The sequence below is a fragment of the Podarcis erhardii genome, assembly GCF_964252035.2.
Source record: "Podarcis erhardii genome assembly, chromosome: 1".
Taxonomy (NCBI): domain Eukaryota; kingdom Metazoa; phylum Chordata; class Lepidosauria; order Squamata; family Lacertidae; genus Podarcis; species Podarcis erhardii.
This window is the reverse complement of record NC_138497.1, coordinates 114,989,564-115,011,551: the sequence shown is the minus strand read 5'-3', so window position 1 is coordinate 115,011,551 and position 21,988 is coordinate 114,989,564. Positions and strand designations below refer to the sequence as shown.

Genomic DNA, 21,988 nt, shown 5'->3' with positions numbered 1-21,988 from the left:
CTTCCCTGGAAAAGTTCCCACTTTTATTTCTAAAGCAGTCATTGGTAAGTTATCACATCTGCAGACCCAGACTTTTAGGGTAAAGTTAGGTAAAAAAGCTTTTAACTCATTTCTATCTTACCAAATAATGGCCTTTGATGCATAATAGACATTCTGCAGTTTACAGTGCCATTTGTGTTGGCACTGTTGTGATTATTTATTGGCAACTGCTGAAGAGAATGCTTTCTGGAAACTGATAGTTTCCTGAACAGCCACCCCAAAATTTTCCTTTTTGTTTAAATCATGTGGCCCCTCCAGCTGTTGTTGGACTCTATATCCCATTAGCCACAGTCAGTGGGAGTTGCAGTCCAGGAACATCTGGGTAGGGCACGCATTAGTTACAGTGTTAGAAACTGAGATATGAAAGCTAAGAGCTAAATGGCACCTTAAGCCTAGGTTATGGGCGCAACAACGGAATGTCTAGGCACACTTTTTTATAAGAATACAAAGCTGAAAATGAATGAACTGCAGCTAAAATATGTTCATTTTTCACATGGTCTACTCTAGTCCTTCCCCTGCCCAGCCCCCTAATATTCTTAAGAGGGTCTCTTCTCCAGTCTTCATAGAGTAGCTGGAAGTGGAGAGGCAGAAAAAGGTCCTTTCCTTTCACTCTGCATTACTGCACCCAGAGCTCAGAAACTGCTTGCATTAATGAAATTCCCTGTTGCAAAATGTACCTAGAGCAATGGGAGTTTTGAACACTGATTAGTTAGCTCAGCTTTGGAAGAGGACTCTGCTTACACAGACAATTGCAGTGATCAGGGCTGCTTTTATTCAGTGGAAGAGGGCTCTGTCCACACAGATAAGCGGAGATACTACTGTATAATAGAATTGTAAATTTTATTTTTTAGTTGCCAACATCTTCTTCATAGGTTCTGAAATTGTGTCTTCTAGGTTGGTTTCTTTACAAGAAAATATAAACTTCTTCCTCAAGAACAGAATGGAAGGGAAAGCTGGAGCTTTATAAACAGCAAACAAGAGGACACCAGTGACAATGATTAAAAGTTTTTCTACATAGTACATGGATATATATTTTTTTAATCGAAGGCACCGTTTGCAAGAATTGATATGTCATAAATCCTTGCCATAGATATATCCAAGTGAAAAGAAAGATTTCACCTTTCTCAGCTTCCTACAATACAAATCGTAGGATGTCTGAAGAAAAATGGCAAATATAAGCGAGACCACCAAAGATGAAGAAAAACCAGCGAAAACACTATGAAAGAGCTACTACTTGCTAAAACGAATTTTGGCCATTTGAATCATACTTGAATTAAGAGTGCATAGCTCCACTGCCCAGGGATTCAGCTGAATATATAAAAAGGAACAACATTATGAACAGGCTTGGGATGCAGCAACCAACAGTACCTTTTTATATGATTAAAAACACAAACCCTTTTTTTCTATCTACATCAGAGCTTAAGTTATCTAATGTACATCTGCATGAAAGAGACCCTACTAAATTAATGAATTTGGTCATCTGTACAATCAGTGTATGGACTTTGTCAATCCCATATTATCGTGGACTTTTAGGGCTACAAACAAATAGGGCATTTTTCCAGGGCAAACCTGGACCCAAGACGCAACATGAGCACAGCTGTTTCACCCTCCTCTACACCCCAACACGTGCATGTAAAATTGATATTTGTGCCACAACACAGCATCTACTTTCTGAAGGTGACAGTGGTTTAGGAGTACAGTGGTACCTCGGGTTACTTAATTCGTTCCGGAGGTCCATTCTTAACCTGAAACTGTTCTTAACCTGAAGCACCACTTTAGCTAATGGGGCCTCCTGCTGCTGCCGCGACGCCGGAGCACAATTTCTGTTCTCATCCTGAAGCAAAGTTCTTAACCCAAGGTACTATTTCTGGGTTAGCGGAGTCTGTAACCTGAAGCGCATGTAACCTGAAGCGTATGTAACCTGAGGTACCACTGTAAATCCAAGCCCTGGGCCCTTTCCCTGGTGATGGTGGATGAGATTCAGCACAGGATTTTGAGATGGCCCTGTCCCCAAACTCCCTCATTTCAGGGTTTCTGCTGGCTACCCCTAACAGGAGAGGTTTCCATCTCTCCAGCATTTCAGAAGCTTGGATAGGTCTGCCCCTAATGAAACTCAAGACTGCAGGATCCTTAGCGAATAGGAGTTTCCATTCACAAGATAGCTGCCCCAACACCTACGTGGAGCTCACCTTCTGTGAACTGAAGCTGCGTGTGTTCATGGAACAAAACCATCAGAACCAGGAATCTATGATATATATTTTTTTTAATGTGCAGTCTTTAGATTCCAGTTTGCCAGATTTTTTTTTGATTTTTTTTTGTAGATATATCCAATCAGAGCATCCAAATTAAAATTATATTGAAGTAATTCTTCTCCCACTGACTTCTTTGATCAGGGAAATGTAGCAGTCATATTCCTTCCATTCTATTTATTTTGTTTAAGAGCAGGTTTATATAAGGCGGTCTGAAATTATATTTAGAGCAGATTTTGTTGTTCAATATATTTTAATTATCATCTTTTAAAATAGGGTTCGAGACAGAGGTGAAACACTGCACTTTAACTCCCAAATCATTGTGCTGTCACAAAGTATACCTCAAAGTTTAAAACAGCATTAAACACTCTGAAACATAGCACAAAAGTGACCTGGATCTACATTTTTTACCAATTCAATGACGCACAAATGTTTAGAAAGTTGTCATAATTTAACTTACAAACAAGGATAAAAGTGTCGTTATGAAAATAACAATAAAAGTTTGCATACAAATAAGATCTGATACCATGTCAGTTCAAAATGCTCTGCCAGTTAAAAATAACTAAATCCACATATCAATTGTAACTGCTCAGAGTCCAACTTCAATAAATTCACTTTTTTTGTATTTGAAGTATTTGTCAAATTATTCCAGAATACTTAGGAGGAGTAGGATTTACACTAAAACACTTACTTGGCAAAATTAGTTTTGTTGTTTCGCCCCCACCTTGAAGATTACCAGTGCAATCATATTCAATTAGAAAATCCTACTGTATTCAGGTGGATTTACTCTCAGGTAAGCATGCACAGGAATGCAGCCAAAAGGTACAAGTACAGTTATGCTATAACATGTTTACTCAACTGTAATTGGCTCTCACAGGGCCACAATCCAAAATTAAGCATTTTTCTTAATTATTTGCATTAGGGAGGGACTGAAGATGGCAAAAAATTTAAGAGTCTTCTTAAATGTTTAATGGAACGCACTTTTTCCAGCAGTACTGAAATGTGCAGAATGGTTTGCAGAACTGAAACAATGGAAGTCATAAAAAGTAATGGGAAAAGCTAGACTCACTGAGTAATGCATGGGAGCTTGGGTGAAGAATGCTACCCTGCCTAAAGTGTGCTTAGGTGGAGAGGCTTAAATGTTCTGCCTACTGCCGCTTTGAAAGAAGCAAAAAAACCAGCCATAGAACCCAATTTCCAGGGCCTCTCTCTTCTGCTGAAGGGCACACACAAACCCACAACCTCCCACACCTTCCTTACCTGTGTAGCGTATCCCTGCAGCCCCTCTCCTCAGTCTCTGAAAAATGTCAATCAAGTATATAAAAACCATTCAGTTTTCCTGCAGAAATAAGTATGCGTTGGGGATTTGCCTCATTGAAGCTTGGGTTTCAATCTGCACCAGTCATATCCTATAAAACTGAATTGTTCGATTTAGCAGCAAAAACCATAATTTCTCTTCCTAGATTGTTTCTATAGACAGCTGCATGATCCTTTTGGATTATCCACTGCATCAACACTCTTGCCATAGAGATTAATTAATCGGGGATGTACCCTGGTAATAGGAAGAAAACAGGAAATCCATTACTTCTCTGCAGTATTGCTATGGCATTTTATCTGAGCACAGATTTACACACAGGATAAACTAGAGAAAATTTAAAAATCCTCTTCCTATTACAATCTAAACATTTCTCATAAAGTTACTTTCCTAGATTATATGGGTCCGCCTTAGTGCCTGGGATATCTGTGTATGGAATTAATATCAATGGGTCATTCATGCAGCAAGCAAGCTTGGTAAAACTGAATTGACTCTGAACTATGTAGCATCACTACTAAATACAGCACAAGTGAAATTTCAAGGACAGAGATTTTGAAGTCTGTCCTTCATGAGAAGTAAACCAATGCTATCAGCTAGAACTGGACTACTGGTTTCAATGGCCTGCTGAAGGTTTTGCTATGCAATCACAACAGGCACAACAACAGAATGCAGAAAGGAAGTAAAATCCAACTGCAATTTTGTGACATTTCCTGGCCTACAGGGCTATGTGATTTGGTTAGATATGGCCTAAAGCATTTATTAAAGAGAACAATGTATCATAAAATGATGTTGAAATGTGTCACTCAGCACTAAACTCTAGGCACACATTTCCAATGTGCATAATAAGGGATTGGTATAATGTTAAGTCTGCACTGCCCAATTTTGGCACACTGGATACGGGCCTAACATCCACAGAATGCAGTCTGTACCCTACCAAAATTCACATGTGGTCTATCAACAATGGCAACATACAGGTGCGAGCTGGTGTGATTCGACTTCTATTTATTGTACAAGCTCTCCCCGTCCCAGGTATGGGTCTAGATAAAGAAGGCAGAGGAAAGGGCACTGAGCAGGGCTCAGCCAGCAGCATCAGGCTGGAGTCAGAAGCAAAGACCCCAGCCAAGGATCCCAATATTACCAATGGCCCAGGAAGAAGGCAAAAGTACTTTGCTTAATGGAATACAGTGGTACCTTGGTTTAAGAGCAGTCCTGTTTATGAACGATTCAGTTTAAGAACTCCCCAAAACCGGAAGTAGTGTCCCGGTTTGTGAACTTTACCTCAGTCTAAGAATGGAATCTGAACCATGGAATCTGAATGGAATCTGAACCGGCGGCAGGAGGCCTCATTAGGGAAAGCACACCTCGGTTTAAGAATGGTTTTGGTTTAGGAATGGATTTCCAGAATGGATTAAGTTCGTAAACTGAGGTACCACTGTAGTGGCTAAAGAAAGACTCATGCAGAAGCACAGTGTGGAATTCCAGTATTGCATTCTGTGTGTGCACTTGCAGAGCTACAATAGCATCAGGGCTGTACAGAAAATGGAGCAAAAACGCAGGGATTAAGCAAAACACTCAACATGGTTTTTGATAAACTTGCCAATTCTCTAGTTCAGAGTCTTGAACTATAGTATATCAAACTTTAAAAAATAGAGGAACAGCAGGCATTGATTAATGGACCACTTAGTGCTTACAACAATCAATCATCAATCTATCAATCAATCAATCAATCAATCAATCAATCAATCGCATATCACTACACTTCACCCTACCGGACACAAACTTCCGATGGCCATTCCATTAACTCTCCATCTATATTCCATGGGTAGTTCTTTTCTTCAGGATCTATGGAATTCAAGTTGTCTCTAGTGATGCGTTCCTTTCTAGTTCTTGATTGGACTTTTACCTCTTCAACAATGAAAGCTTCAACAAATGGAAAATTGAACTAACACAAAAACAGAAGATACAATTTTGTAAATATAACAGGACATTCCCCCCTCCCCTTATAGGATTGGTGTTACCTTATGCTTTCATTTCATTAAAGAAAAAAGATGGAGTAATAATCTCAAATGACTCCATAGAGTTTAGCTGCATCTCCTTAAACATGTAGTTTTAAAAGCAAAAGAACCAAGAAAGCCTGCGTTCCCCCTGCTCTCATGTTTCCTGCTACTGATAACTCCTAAAGAGGACTTGTCTTATCCATTTCAATAAGATGAAGTAAAGCTCCTTCTTTTCCTTTGGATTTATGGCAGCAATGCATCACACTAAGCCCCACATTGCAGTTCACTTTATCAGCCAGAAGTTGTGCCCAAAGACAATGAACCTTAGTGTGGCCTTAACCTGGAGACTCAACACACTGGTCATTAATTTAGAATAATACTTCATTCCCTGTATCTTGAATCCCCTGCTTTCCAAATCTTGGGGTTGGGCAGGGCGAAACCTGTGGTCTTTCGGATGGCGTTGGGCTACAACTCTCATAATCTCAAACCATTTGCCATGCTGGCTGAGGCTGCTGAGAGCCCAAAAAAACCATATGGATTCCCAATCCAATTTAATGTGATGCTCTTCATTGCTGAGTACTACAGAATGAATCTGGATAAGCACCTTCCCCAAGACTCCAGATATACTGAACTGGATGAGTGCTGTGTGTGTGTGTGTGTGTGTGTGTGTGTGTGTGTGTGTGTGTAGATATGCACACATGTATGCACTCTCAAACATGTACATTGAAGCTTTGTGGATAAATTGTGGTGTTTGATACTGGGTTGCCTGCTGCTTGTGTATGTTGTCCACCTGTGCGCTGCATATTGGTGAAACTAAAAAAAAATAATCCCACCCACAAAACGTAGGGTCTCCACTTGCCCTTAATCTCAGTGAAGTCTCTGTTTAAATACAATAGTGTTTCTGGTTTACCACCCCCACCCCCCTTTTAAAATCAGTTTAGCAGCTTTACACTCTAGTAACTCCTGTATATAAGAACCATATATAACTAAACCACAACAGATGGGTGGAAATAGGCTAATCGGTATTAGTCTGATTGGTGATTTTCAAAAATCAGATAAAAGTGGGCTAATCTACTCTGACAGGAGGTTAAGTCTCCTTACCAAGGCACTACTATCTCCTGGAGCATTTACTTCCCATCTTAAAGTTTTGTCTGCTTCATCATGTTATGTTTTAGATACTCTTTTGGGGGGGAGGGGGGTGTATTGTGCACATTTCCATCTTCTGTGTCCTCTGTTGGGCACAGTGATTAAAGAAATCAAATCAAAATGAGTTGCAGAGACAATAAGAGTAAACCTTTACCTGGTTTTTCACACTAGCATATCTTTTCAGGTGCTTAACAAACTCCGGACGAGAAGTGTTCCGCACAACAATAAGCGCCATGCTTCCATCATTCAATCTAAAAATGGCATAGTTCATTAAAGTATTGAACCAAAACAATTATCTTTGATCTCATTGTTGACTTATTCAAAATCATCTATTTTTATTATCAGTGAGGTTACAGGTTATACTTATTTTCAGAAATAAATAAAAACTAACAATTTTTGTAAATAATGTAACTACTTCATTGGCTCCATTATTTCTACCATGCCAATATTTTAAAATGAAAATGCTCAGTCCAAGCTCCTCTACAGTGCTAACCGTCTTTCCTTCACTCTCATTTGGGGCAGCCTTTAGTAATTGACCTGTTGTGATTCACTTTGATAACAAAACACCCTTCTGGTAAAATCAGAGGTGGGAACAGGAAAACGCTGGCACACTCCTCGGTTCTGTAAACATAATGTTAACCAATAGTTTCTGTTCCAGACTTGGGAGTCTCCTTTATCCGTACAATTTTGTATGTTAAAATACCATTCTAACTATATTTCTACATGACCCTTTTTACTTTGTTACTAAATCCAATGCCTGCCACAAATTCAGCCTAGGCAAAACAGACACTCTACCCAAAATGAAAGGTAGGAGGCACTACAAGAAAGGAAAAGGAAACACATGCTGGATCAATTCCTCAACTGTATGTACAGTGGGAGTGCAATCATATGCAAGTCAGTCCCACTGATGGCGTAAGATGCTGATGTTGTAACATGTAGTGGCAGCTACTAGCAAGTCAAACCCTTAAGGGCTTCAACTTACTTGACCTGAAGGAAATGCAGTAATTTTGTGGATTGTGGCAAGGATCCTATACTGGCCACATTGGGGAACACTAAAGAGACTGATGAGGACCCAAAGAGTTATTTCTCACAACCACAGTTTGATATCTACCCTGAGATTGTGAGCTCCGGTAGAAAATCTTAAAATTGTTTGTCTTCTTCACCATAGAAATCTTAAGAGTTTTGCAAATACTGCCGTCAAACTATGTCAAAGTATCTTCAATAAGATCTGACTGATTTACTGTCAAGATGACGTTATTGTAGTAACAAATACTGAAAACTGCAAAGAAAGAAAAGTATTGAAACAATCAATCAGTCAGATCTAAAGAACTAGATTTCCTATCAACAAGCCCCAGGGAGATTATTACTTGATGACTACCACTTAAGTCAGACTTGTAAACTAATTTAATCACTGTAATTATCCAATGATTATTTCTAGGTGGGTGACCTCAGCTGCCTGCTCCAAAAACTGATTACAATTCCTGAGATTAGGGAGTCAATGGTAGTCCAACTCAACTATCTTCACCCCCCCCATGAACCTCACAGGGTCTAGACTGTTCATGACACAAGCACGCATTCTTGGGAAAGCCAAGGCATTAGAATAAGTTGTCAGAATTTAGAGACATTACTCTAATTCTGTAAATCCTTACTGACCTGGTATTAGGTGCCAAGCCTCTTGGTGCCATTGAGCAGAGGCAAGGGATTGCCATAATGCTCACGTTCAGGAAATGACCCTGGATTCTGCGCCAGTGATCCCTGCTGTCTAAATATAACACCACACCGTATTACTTCAAGTAAAACCTAATTCTCCTGCTAAGTGATTAAACTTGGAAACTTACCAGATTTAAGTCTCTTTTGCTGCTTTCTAAAAATAAACACATCAGATAAAATAATTAATGGGCACGGAATGACGTGGAACAAAAAATAAAAACAAGCACAACATGTTTGTGATTTAATTGAAGACTGAACACTCAGCTAGGAAATGCAAATTATTGTTTGAAAGAAAAGTGGGATTTCATTTTGATCTTAAGCACATTATTTCTAAAACAACAGGAATTCTGATTAAAGCTTTCGGGGCGGAGTGTGCTGGTGACAGCTCTGAACTACTTATAATAAAATCGGAAACAATAATATCTAAGTGCATGGTTAATCATTTTCTTTAAGAAAACATGATCTGCAATACAATGGGCCCAATCCAACTAATGCTTGTCACATTTAAATTGCATTGAAATCAAACAGTGCTTACATTCATTACAACTTAGCTGAACTTGGGTTGCAACTGTTATAGGATAAAGTTTGGAATATACAGACTTGTGGTTGTTTGTCTGAGTCTTACTTACGTATCCTCCCCCTGAACATCTTGCTCCAAAGGTAGAAATGATAATTCACAATATTCTGGTCTAAGGACAGAACAAGATTAGTTATTATATCTTATCTTATGTTTATTAGGTGTGCACACAACAAGGTTTAAACAATTACAATTTTTTCTTCACGTTACTATTCTGTAAGGTTTACAATCCAGTCCTATACATATCTATGTCACAGTAAATCCCACTGGTTTTGGAGAACTGAATTTGGAGGGGTTTACTGACACGGAGCTGGGTATGATTGCAACCCAACCGTAGTTATTAGTCTAGATCAGGAGTACCTAATTTGTGTCCCTCCAGATATTGTGGGATGACAATTTCAGCCATCCCTGTCCATCAGCCAGGCTGGCTAGGGCTGATGGAAAATGACCCAACCACAGCTGGAAGGCCACTGGTCAGCCACCACTGGTCATTATTATCTGTATAATATCTACTAATGCTACCCAACTACAATCATTGAACTTTTGCAAACTGGTAATAATATGAAATCATGTGTTTTGGTCCAAATGGTACAACTCTTTTTTTTAAAAAAAAAAAAAACTAAACTAAAAACTAACACAAACATAATTTTAAAAAACCAAATTCATCGTACTTCAGACTTGCCAGTGTCTTGAGCACAGCAAAATCTTTTCGCTGACTTGATGGCATCCAACGATGCTTTTCAGCCAAAGCCAGAGCCCTTGATCCAAACCCAAACATTGATGAAAACCCAAAGCGAAGAAGCTTGGTTGGACTACTGAAAGTGCACACGTCCACTGACTGTACATGCCCTGAAATGGTACCATACACATATTATTTCATTTTTCCTCAACTTTCATCACAGGCCTCAAGGTGGCCCACAACCAAATGAGAGTCCTCAGTATTTATCAATTTTAAAAGGCAATTAAAATATCTGCAAAGTCAGGACCCCTATATACATTTCTGTCAATATTAAATTCCTAGATGAATGAAAATGTTCTGTTTTCTAACTCCAGAAAGTCACTCCAATTAATCCAATAAAGGTGGAAAATCTGTAACCTTCAGCTATGAAGTAGACAGATTACTTAGAATTCAGGTAAAATAGCACAAACACAAAGTAAGCATGTGAACATAACATAATAAACAAAGAGCACATTGATTTAAATGTGCCTTTATTACACTGAGTTGTCTTTCCCCTTGCAAATAAACATAGCTTATTTTGAGCAAAACCTGTACTGATTGCAGGCATTTCTACCCTATCTTTCAAATATATTTCTAGGGCAGATCTTAATAATACTAATTACTCCCATACCCACTGTTTCCCAATAAAGTGACAGTCTTATGTATAAGCCAGTAAGAAATTTCTTTTCCTAGTTAAATGTTTACCCACCAATTATTCCTGGAACAGACTTTGGCACAAGGCATACAGAATGTGAGCATGAATCTGGAATACTCTGTGATTTCAGACTCAAAATTCAGAGAGAGAGAGAATCAGAGAATTGTAGAGTTGGAAGGGACCATGCAAGTCATCTAGTCCAAACCCTACAATGCAGGATTTTTTAGCCCAAAGTGGGGCTCAAACCCAAGACCCTGAGATTAAGAGTGAGACTGCCTCCAATGCCCTCCTAGCAAGATTAGCAACTGCTACTCCCTTTCACAAGAGGATGTGAAACAATAGAACAGTTGTAAGAAATGGGGGCAGGCAGAACACACAAAATAAGAGCATTCCTTAGAGTCCTTTGAGCCATTGTCGCAGTGGGACAATGAGTCAGTGTCACTTAAGTGGGAGACCAAGCTGTGAAAGAAATAGTATGCAGTTCTCAATAGGCCAAAGGAAGGATGCGAGTGCAAAGTGGACCATTTGTCACAAACCCTCCTTCCAAACAATGGCAAGAAATGTTCAAAGTAATCCTCTCTTCGAAAGGCAGGTGCCGTGCTTAGCAGTAATTATAATGCCTAGAAGTGGTCCTCTCTTTAACTGTAATGCATACTGGAAACAAAGCTATTGTTCGATTTTATTCCAGAAATTAACAAATAATGGCATTGTGCATTCATGTTGAGAAAACAATGCCAAGCATCTTACTAGGAAGTGCCACATTGTTATTTGAAACTAATATTACTAAATGCAAAAAGGTTCTGAAGTAACCTGAATGCAAATGTTCCTCTTCCTCAACCCACATTCACAAATACAAGAGGACGAAAGAGGTAGAGCTAGTCACATGCTACCAGAGGATGTTGTAAACTGTCCTGTGATCTTTGGATAAAGGGTGGTATAGAAATTTAATAAAATAAAAATAAAATCATCCTGCCCAGCAGATTGGAAATTAATTCCTTCCACCCTCCTCATGCAAATGCAGTCTTTTCACCTTTGTATATTAGAAGTGTGAGTGCTCCTCCTAATGGAAATTAGCATGGGGTTTTTTTTTTAATCAATTCTTTTCCTAAAATGTTTCAGATATAGGATACTTACCCATTATTATGTGCAGTGTTGCAGTTACTGTGTGTTGTATGCCATTCACAGTATATGCCAAAATATTTGTAGAACCTGTAAATATTCAACAATGTGTCCAAGAATGAAAGCAAAGTGAATAAGATCATTCTAACAAAAGAGAATATTTCAAAATGAATCCTCTAAGCCAGTGGGGAGCTGAATTCCTTTAGTAAAAGCATTTGCCCAAGTCAATTGATTTCTATAATGTAGAGTTATGGCAGTGTCTCACAACCAGATGTTAAAAAAGCATACAATTTGAAGCATACAGTGCTACCTCCGGTTATGAACTTAATTCGTTCCGGATGTCCGTTCTTAAGCTGAAACCGTTCTTAACATGAGGCACACTTTCACTGAGGAGGCCTCCTGCTGCTGCCACACTGCTGGCGCACGACTTCTGCTCAGATCCTGGGGCAAAGTTCGCAACTAGGAGCATCTACTTTCAGGTTAGCAGAGCTCCTTACCCGAAGCATTCATAAGGACGGTACGTATCCCAAGGTTCCACTGTGCCTCCTTATGGAAGACAATTCTTGCCCATTTATCTTTCCCCTTGCACCCCAGCACTACCTCTTATGCTGTTCCAGAGGATTCCCCAACTCTCCAGAGGAGCTTTCCAGGGGGCACAGGAGACTACAGGGCAAAGGAGGAAACAGCAAAAAATTGCCTCTTCCTGCCATTCCTTCAGATGTGACCTACGAACAGAACTTCATTCACAAGAAGCCTGGCTCCAGCCCATGTTGCCTCAGTGGCCAATGTTCAGTTCAACTTTTCCTTTCTGGGGTTCTTGCCTTGGAATTTTGAAAGCCAGCCATGATCTGACCTGTTTCCATTTACTACTCTGGCTTTAATCTAGGACAAGAGTGAGTTCCAACAGCTAACCTGTCTGTTACACAGATCCTAAACATGCACCTGGAAGAGCTCCAGTTGTGTTTTTTTGACATAAGAAGTTATGCTATGTCAAGGTCAAAATACATAAAACCTTTGGATCTCAGCAATCCTTGTGTGAAAGATTCAAAGTCTAATTAAATATTTTGCACTATGCAGCCTCCCTCCACGAAACAAAGGCTCCAGGTAATGTATTCTTTTGATTATTTCTGCAGTCCCATGATATTATTATTGCACTGATGCTCAACATGTATTTGGTCCTAGCAATAATACTAGCATACAAACAAATAACAGTAACTAAAGGCTACTTATTCCATGGAAATAAAGGATTGGATCTAGGCTAAATTATAATACAATCCTAACATACATGTATACTCATAAGTCACAGTGAGCTCAGCAGGACTTACTCCCAAGGTGACTATGTATAGGGCTGCAGTCCTAGTTGCACTAAGGTCCATTAAAATCAATCTAAAAATTTAATCACAGCTATGTTAAGTTCCACAGATTTCAATGGGAACTAAGCACAACTAACGTATCCTGGATCCAAGCCAATGGATTTCTCATTTCCCAAGTGACAGCACTGTGCAGAGGTAATTAAAAGACTGCTTATTAATGGCAATGTTGCGGCTTCTTAAGTTGTGGTGTTTCCCAACATATTACAAAAGACACATTTTTAAAATGGACAACACTACCAATAAAATGAAACTTCTATTCCAATGCTTCTGTTCCTGCTAACCAAACCTTCTCCTAAAGGGTGCTAAAGTGTGGGAGAAAGGGGAAAAGTACCAGTTCACGTAAAGCCTGACTGATGAAGGTACCAGACAGAAATTGTGGGGGAAAATGTCTTTGGAAGTGCAAGCACTCCTGCAGAACAATTAACTTAATTAACCAGACAACATGAATATTCATAAGTCTGTTAATGTCTCCACCACATCCAAACAGATAAATGTGATGTAATGACTTCCTAGTCAAGCATATCTAAGAATCTCACGAAAGCTGCACCAACGCCGTGGTTCTTTGCCCAAAGTATCATGGAAATTGAAAATCTCATTAACAATATATTATTCTCCACAAATTAATTGGAAGCAGGAAATAACGGAAATCTCAGGGCTATGAGATTTACAGTCAATATATATAAAATTCCTCTGTTTCATAACAATTTCATAACAATTAATCTGCTTTCCCCCAGTCCTTCCAGTTGTCTCCAAATCCCTCTGTACAGTTCCTCAGCTGTAGTTCCCATAGCAACAAACACTATTCCTAAATAGCCAGCAGTACCACCACAGGCTTCCTCCATCCGACTGGTTTTATTTTGACCACAGTATAGTAGCTTGTTATGTTGGTCTAACGAAACCTTTCTTCCGTTGTTGTTTTTTTCCCTCAAGGAAAACTACAATTTAGCACAATGCTGAATGACTGTTAACATTCTAGAACTGGGTGTTAGTTTTCTACTCAGAACTGATTTTAATAACCAGCTAAGTTAAAACTCGGGTTTTGTAATTCTGCACAAAACTAACATTCTTTTAGCATGAAGCATGTCACTCAAGACTGACTGTAGCATATCCATGATAAAATAATTAACACTTGAGTTGGATACCAATTTAAATTAGTCACATCAGCTTGCAGTATCTCTCTCACTTGTAATACCTAAGTTATGTTTAATATAGAGAATAGGGCCAGGCAATATATCAATATATCATCCAAAACAGGTTTGAAATCCATGTTGCGATATTGGTTTCATAATTTTTGGTTTGTGTGTGTTTGTGTGATGCAAAAATCACAGTGTGGGAAAAACGGTGAAGCCAGCCATTGCCTCTACATTAGGCATCCCCAAACTCGGCCCTCCAGATGTTTTGGGACTACAACTCCCATAATCCCTAGCTAACAGGACCAGATGTCAGGGATGATGGGAATTTTAGTCCCAAAACATCTGGAGGGCTGAGTTTGGGGGTGCCTGCTCTACATTGTTCCATCCTTATTTCAGACATGGTGATATATCAGTATATCACAATGTTTAGCTAGTGATATATCACAATGTTGAAAAACAGGTATTGCCCAGGTGATATCTCTCACTGATTTCCCCTGGGAATCTCTTGTGCTTCCTGAAATGACATGGCATGAAACATCTTGTACCTACTGGTAGACCAGAGAGGACTTTTCCACTCAGGGCTTCCACCCCCTTTACATGCATATTCCTCCATGGTAACCCAGCATGGTACATGAAGTCTGCCATGATCCGACCACTACTCAGAAAGATAAATGGAGATCAGCAACTTGCCCATACTCCCATAAACAGTTGTCCACTTAAGAATCAAAGTTGGGTTTACAGAGGCCATACTTAGGTCTGTGAGGAAAAGGTGGGCATCTCCAGAGTGCCATATAAAGAATATGGACTGTGCCAGGAGCAAAAATAAATAACTGGGGATTTAGAAATAAATCAAACAATAAGCAGAGAACAATATAACAGAACCCAAGACAGTATAAAATCTGAAAGTGATTCTGTCACAATACCATAAAAACTACGTGTACCATTTTTTGTATTCATTGCTTTATATACTCTCACCTGCTGGTATTATTCCAAGAGGAACTTGTGCTCTAACTGGTGCAATTATGTCATCAACATCCCTCCTGGCATCCATCTGGGCTCTAAGCAGAAGACCATGAGCAACTTCATGGGCAGTCCCATCTCCACCAACGGAAACCACCCTGCAGCAAAACAGTGGCAGGTCTCTCTTCATTACAATTTAGTTCAAAAACCATTTAGTTTTAGGCTAAAGATAGTGCGAGGCATTACATATGATCAAGCTGAAACAGATTATAATCTTTCTAGGACAGCTTATTGAACTAATATGCTCCAGAACAATTTTCTACATAGCTTTGACTTCTTTTGAGCTTTGCAAATATGATAAGTGTGCTTTTCTCATCCCCTTCCCCCTGTTAATATGTTGTTGGCATCCGTCTGTCTCAGGAGATAATGGAAGTGTGCACTTTTGGGGGTAAAGTCAAACCGTTTGAGAGTTACAGTGCCTGCTGCCGATATGGGAGAGACTTGTTTCATTGCAGGTGGGGCTGATGAAGGCATCCGGATTTGCTGCACCATGGCATTTCTGCTCTCTGCACTTCTCCCAGCTGCCATGCAGTCAACAGGCAATATCCCACATTAGTCAAATTACACAATACTATTTATGCAAATGAAGTCCGCTGATTTCAACAGGTCTATTGATTTTGATAACCAGCTAAGTTAAAACTCAGGTTTTGTAATTCTGCATAAAACTAACATTCTTATAGCATGAAGCATGTCACCCAAGACTGACTGTAGCATATCCATGATAAAATAATTAACACTTGAGTTGGATACCAAATTAAATTAGTCTCATCAGCTTGCAGTATCTCTCTCACTTGTAATACCCAAGTTATATTTCATATAGAGAATAGGGCCGGGCAATATATCAATATATCATCCAAAACTGGTTTGAAATCCATGGTGCGATATTGGTTTCATAATTTTTGGTTTGTGTGTGTGAGATGCAAAAATCACAGTGGGGGGAAACAGCAAAGCCAGCCAATGTCTCTGTTGGATATCACCCAATTTGTACTAGTGTGTGTTTGTACCATTTATTTAACCATTAAAGCAACTTTCATCACATTCCCTTAAACTATTTATTTAACTAATTTCTATGGCAGTGTTCAAAATATAGTAACTTCTCCACTGGAGCTTACAGCATAGGAAAAACCATACAAAATAGGAAACACTAATATACCAATAATAGCAGCAGTAAAAATGTCTCTGCTGATGCTGATCTAGTTGCATCATCCAGCCTTCCCAATAAAAGTAAGAGCCCCTACCTCTTAGACATGCAAACAAAATGCAACACAAAGCAAGAGTTATTAACGAAGACACTTCGCTATCTTACCCAAATTTCTGCCATCTGTATCTATTCAAGGCAATACTTTAGAAATTGTAAGCTCACTAGGGGGCGTTATGAGCAGTCTCACAGCCTAGCTTACCTTCACTGTGTTCATGGCAGAAACAAAATTCAAACCAGGGACTGCCAGATTAGAAGCTTGGTCTTGTAGTGGCTGTACCACACAAACGGTCAAATCCCATACCTTTTGCTTGTGAATTTTATTCCGCTTCTGCAATTAGACATATTTGTGTTGCCTTTAACAGCTATGTTAGAGAGTAGCCAGCTTGCTTATAGTGGCTACAGTATGGAACTAAGGCTTCAGAGGCCAGGGCCAAATCCCGACTTACCCATGAAGCTCATTAGGTGCCTCTGAGCCAGTCACTGTCATCAGAGTTGGGGGAATGAAGTGGGGAGTGGGAAAGCCATTTACACTGCCCTGAACTCCTAAAAGGAAGGGCAAGATATAGCTAGACAGCTAGAATTAGAACAACTAAATGCACAGCTATCTTTAATGTTGGCTTGCTGATCCCAAAATTTTGAGCAAGCTTATATGCTTTCTACTCCCAACTCTTCTGCATAGCATCCAGAAGTATAAAAATTAGTGCAAGCTGGTACGGCCTATCTGTAAAAAGCCTCAAGTAGTAATTTATTGAACACCGCTAACTGTTTCAATTAACTGGCTATTTGAAAGAGAAATTTATTTTGTTGTCTTGTTCAAGTCTGAGGGTTTAAGAACCTTTATTAAGATTCTAAATTAATTAAAATATTCTAAGAAATAAATAAGAACAATAATGTGCTTAAACTAATAAAACAAACCATAACTCAGAATTGCTTGAATTACATATTATGATACCCTACACCTGTTTCATCTGGGGAAATCTAAAATTAGCCAGCTCAATAGAAAAGCCTGTGGATGCTATGATACAGAGAGCTTCTGTGAACCCAGACTGATTGATTTGGTAGGGAGTCAAATGGTGGCGGGGTAATTCTGGGTGTGCACAGGAATGCCTGCATTGAATAACGGGTTTGTAGCAAAACTCTGAGACATGATGCATGGGATAGAACCCCAAGATTTAAAATAAGCTATGTGCCTATGCCACTGATTGCCCTTTCCTTGAATTAGCAGCATCCTTGCAGTTGAAGAAAGCAGTTAAAAGTTAAACTTACCCATGAAATGACGTCAGGTCACATTCCTTAAGTAATTTAAGAGCATGTCCTTCATATTCTGTAACTATGAAATAAACAGACAAATATGCATAAACAGACAATTTCAGCAACATTCAACTTCTCAGTGTAAATTGACAAATCTGTTTTGGAAGTCATAATTCACAATTCAGAGAGCTATGCCCAGGAGATCTTTGGGGTTTTTCACTTAGTACTTGGCATAAGGATCTCCTAATCTAAGTTCTCCTGGATATCAAAAGCACATTTGCCACTCAGCATGCCAGAAACACAAATATATTCTAGAGCCCCAGTGCGTAGACAGAACTAATCATGGATTGTGATCATGGGCACTATTTCTCCCTTATATTTTGAACAAGAAAAAGTCAGTTACTTGTTTGCAAATTCGTAAACTAGGATTATGTGGATACTCAGTTATATACAGTACATTATCTGCTCTTTCCATAGCAATACAATGGTTATGTTGCGATTTATAATTGTAGATCTTTGAAATGCAAGCGTCTGCACAAGAATAAACTGGCATCTTTTACTAGATGCAATCATATCACACCACACAGAACTGAATTATCTGAAAACGAAATGGTATTTGCATCAGTAAATGCACATTTCTAAGTTGGACAAGTTAACCATGGAAATAACAAAGACCGGAGACCAGTAACGAAAGAATATAACACAGGAGGGTGGTGGTACAAGTATACACCAGAGTCTGTAGCCTCTGGAGAAAAGGAATCTGTCACTCTACATCGCTGTCTCTGTTTGTTGATATCCAATGCAGTACAGCAAATCCGGCAAAGAAAGACTAAACTGGCATAATGCAGATGGCATCAAGCATCATAACCACATTTAGCATTTTCTAGGGCATCTTTGCCAGAAGAGACAGCCCAGCTGCATCCGCTCATCAAAGATTTCTGCTGACTGACATGACACCTCCAGATGGATTTTTTGTGTAAGAATGTGCATTATTATATGCAAGATTACATTAATCTTTCATGCTTGTCTGTCTTTGGTGAGAGTACATTCTCGCTCTCCAGTGCTTTTAAATATTGTTGCGCTCACTCGGTGGTTATTTAAAAACAACTCATAAACACATCATTATTTGTATTTTGCCTTAGAGTTAGCCTCCTGCCTGCTTCATTAGGATGGGTAGCAAAGTCCTAAAGCAAAAAACAACAACAAAAACGGTGCAGTACACCATAGCACAGTTTCTCACCTGGGGCTGCAAATGGGAATTCCAGCCACAAAACAGCATAACATCTCGTCTCTACATATGCTAAACCCTTGACCTTTAGTCTTAAAAGGTCAAGAGTGCAAAGTGAAGAGCCCAGAAGCAGCTTTGTAGCACTGTCACTAATGTGTAAACAAGTTTCTCACCCCTCAAAGCTGTAGAGATGCGTAGAAAGAAGGGCCCCCTGCTCAAATATATGCCTGCAAAGCTAGAATCGTGCCAGAAGCTACAAAGATTTTTTTACAATCCTTGGGAGGCAAGTTTGAAATGCTCTTATAGCTCTACGCATCCCATCTTTAGCATGACTTAGCAAGGCTCGGGAATCATGTACTCAAAACATGCTTAGGTATACATTTCCCCTGCTTCTTTGACACTCTCACTGGCCAACATGAAGGGCAAATATGAACCAATAAGCTCAAATGCAAATAGTCAGAAGCCAAGACGAGAGTGAGAGTGAGAGTGAGATTATGTCTGAATCTAGTTTTGCTCTCGCCTTGTTTAGGGTTATGTGTAGGCAGAAGTAAGATATCAGAAGCATTGGCTTTCTTTTTTCCAGCTAACTGTAGTTTTTCCATTATGGCTGAATCAAAATGGTGGATGGATTTAACTATGGTTTATCCAAACAAGCCAAGCCCATGCATAATGGCCAGCTTGGACATGCAATAGCTAAGAACTAAGCAAAGCCTGACCCAGTTTAAACATAATGACAAACCACCATTCACTGAAAACAGGGGCATGTGCTTTGATTTTCCCCTGCTTGCTACACCCAAGGAGGAGAGGAGTGGAGGAAACAAGTTGAGGGCTCTTCTTATAGCATTAAACCATAGTTTAGTGTTTCATTCAATTTTAATTTTTTTGAAAGTTGGTTTGAGTAGCAGCAAGAAAAAGCATCTAATAAATGTGATGATGATGATGATGATGATGATGATGCTGCACGGCAAAATATAGCAGCATTGTGTGGAACAGAAGTATGAATTTTCTTAAAATCATTCTTATTTATTGAACTATTTTCTGCCCTTGCTTCCGAAGGAGCCTGGGACAGCAAACAGATCCACAATTTTAAAACAAAAGTGCCTCAGCAAAATCAAAATAAGTAAATATAGCCAAATGCTTAAATTATGCAGGTTGCAGAATTTAGCTTATAGTATGGAGTTTTCATTTTAACGAAGGACCCTCCCAAGCCTTACTTTCATCTTAGATTTGTGAAGAAAGGTTTTGCTCACATAAAGACTGAAGGGGTTTTACCACAAAAAAGATTCTAGCAGTCTACTAATTAAAGTCTTCCTGCTCTACTGAAATATATCTCAACTTTACAGACTGTTCCTCTGATTGGCTGAGCAACATAAACTATGAAGGATGATTTAATTTAAAGGCAACACACTTATTTTTTTAATAAAAAATCAGTAAGCATGTTTTTTCTTGAACTCCAGTTCTGCATAAATACCTAGCGCACATTTTTATGATTTTACTATTAAAAATAAATTTCATATATCCATGTGCAATCTATGTCAGTTGATACACAGCAGAAGAACTTCTTGGTCTGATAAAATTATATCTGACAAAACCGAAGTACATGTCATTTTCCAAATTAACCTGTAGGAGGAGTGTTAACCACTAACCATAGCAATATGCTATGAACAGACTTTACGATAAGAAAGTTTGGGATTTAATAATAAAAGGACACAATTCTTCAGCAAGAATAGTGTGAATGCACAAAAACTCTTCCAGATTTCCTCTGCATGTCATTGTCATGGCATACATTTATCTCCAGAGTACATGTTTCGTACACATGCACCAGGCATGTGCCAGCAAGCAGTTTTTCAGCTCTGAAAGCACTGTTCGCCTGTCTGGAAAGGTAGGAGGAACGAGCCAAAAACACTACTGGGCCTGTAAGAACTGAATAATCTATTCAGCATCTAAGCAAGTAGAAGTGCTAGTCCCAGAGATCTCTGGACGGAGCAGTCATGGGGTACCTCTGACCTGTAGGCCTAGTTAGGTCCACCAGGTCTCTGAATTTGACCAGCAAGGCAGCTTCAGACAAACTGCATCCAACTGCCAATTACTTGATATCATAGGTCCTCTGCCTGCTCTTGGACAGTAAATGGCAGCCTAGGTAGATCTAAAAGGTAGGCAGAGTGAACTTTCTAGCCATTCCTATCTCAGTGCTGGAGCAGAGAGGAAAGGATATGTTCTGTGTGTGTGTGATTGCATGACTACTAGGAGCCAGCATGATGGGTCAGAGCTGCTTACCTGACCTCCTGGCAGGTAAGTCACTGCTACTTACCAGAAGGGGAAAGGGCAATGCAGTGGTGAGGTTGGCATGTTGCAAACACACCAATGAAGCCGATTCAGTGGTCCTGTAAGTATATTTGCACCATCTTCCTTGCTTTACCTCTCCCAGGTCTGGTGGAACTGCCTCTGCCACAACACAGTCTACTACTGTTTGTGCCTGCAAACCCATCTGGGGTGTGTATGAGTGTGACTGCATATGTTGATTTTTATGAGAGAGGAACAGAAAGAAAGTGCTGTGCACCTGATAGAAAGGTGCTTGCGACAATGCGTAGGTGGGGAAATATAAGTGTATAATATAATATTTGATACTACATTGGGGGGCACTCATATTTGGAATGCAACTCTGTATAAGGTTGGACAAGTTCCAACTCCCCACCCGGGACTGAGTAATTGAACTGCTTCCATTCTATCACTGTGCAATCCTATGCATGGCTACCCAGAAGCATGTTTCAATGAGTTCAGTGGGGCTAACTCCCAGTTTGATTGTGTACAGGTTTGTTGTCTTACTCCCTAGAAAGTCTTGCCTTTTGCAGGGTTAGTGAATAACATACAGTGGTACCTCGGGTTACATACGCTTCAGGTTACATACGCTTCAGGTTACAGACTCCGCTAACCCAGAAATAGTACCTCGGGTTAAGAACTATGCTTCAGGATGAGAACAGAAATTGTGCTCCGGCGGCGTGGCAGCAGCAGGAAGCCCCATTAGCTAAAGTGGTGCTTCAGGTTAAGAACAGTTTCAGGTTAAGAACGGACCTCCGGAACGAATTAAGTACTTAACCAGAGGTACCACTGTATTATACTAATTTTTTCATTAATTTCCTATAACTTCAGTAACTAATAAACAGGATGGAGAAAGGTATTTAACAAACCAAGAGCATATGAAAATATTTAACTAAAAGATAAACCAATGACTGCACATCAACACAAAATAATTTTCG

General features: G+C 39.5%; 2 protein-coding genes across 4 annotated transcripts in view; one reads left to right on the top strand and one right to left on the bottom strand.

The window, feature by feature from the left end:
• ITGA4 (integrin subunit alpha 4) overlaps positions 1–2,913 on the top strand; it is a 53,421-nt gene extending 50,508 nt beyond the window's left edge. Inside the window, exons 28-29 of one of the 2 annotated variants that reach the window (XR_014157371.1) lie at positions 934–1,725; positions 1,966–2,913. Coding sequence is in view for 1 of the 2 variants with exons in the window: in XM_081865581.1 (XP_081721707.1) it covers positions 934–1,041 (108 nt within the window). In the remaining variant the exon portion in view is untranslated. Of the gene's footprint in view, positions 1–933 lie in introns of both variants that reach the window. The other variant, XM_081865581.1, reaches the window with a different exon arrangement.
• CERKL (CERK like autophagy regulator) overlaps positions 2,292–21,988 on the bottom strand; it is a 38,786-nt gene continuing 19,089 nt past the window's right edge. The window contains exons 4-14 of one of the 2 annotated variants that reach the window (XR_014161415.1): positions 17,519–17,582; positions 15,007–15,149; positions 11,541–11,615; positions 9,705–9,882; positions 9,086–9,145; positions 8,585–8,610; positions 8,400–8,508; positions 6,901–6,997; positions 5,373–5,545; positions 3,549–3,840; positions 2,292–2,500 (exon numbers count right to left, since the gene is read on the bottom strand). Coding sequence is in view for 1 of the 2 variants with exons in the window: in XM_081881340.1 (XP_081737466.1) it covers positions 3,759–3,840; positions 5,373–5,545; positions 6,901–6,997; positions 8,400–8,508; positions 8,585–8,610; positions 9,086–9,145; positions 9,705–9,882; positions 11,541–11,615; positions 15,007–15,149; positions 17,519–17,582 (1,007 nt within the window). In the remaining variant the exon portion in view is untranslated. Of the gene's footprint in view, positions 2,501–2,522; positions 3,841–5,372; positions 5,546–6,900; positions 6,998–8,399; positions 8,509–8,584; positions 8,611–9,085; positions 9,146–9,704; positions 9,883–11,540; positions 11,616–15,006; positions 15,150–17,518; positions 17,583–21,988 lie in introns of those variants that run through there. The other variant, XM_081881340.1, reaches the window with a different exon arrangement.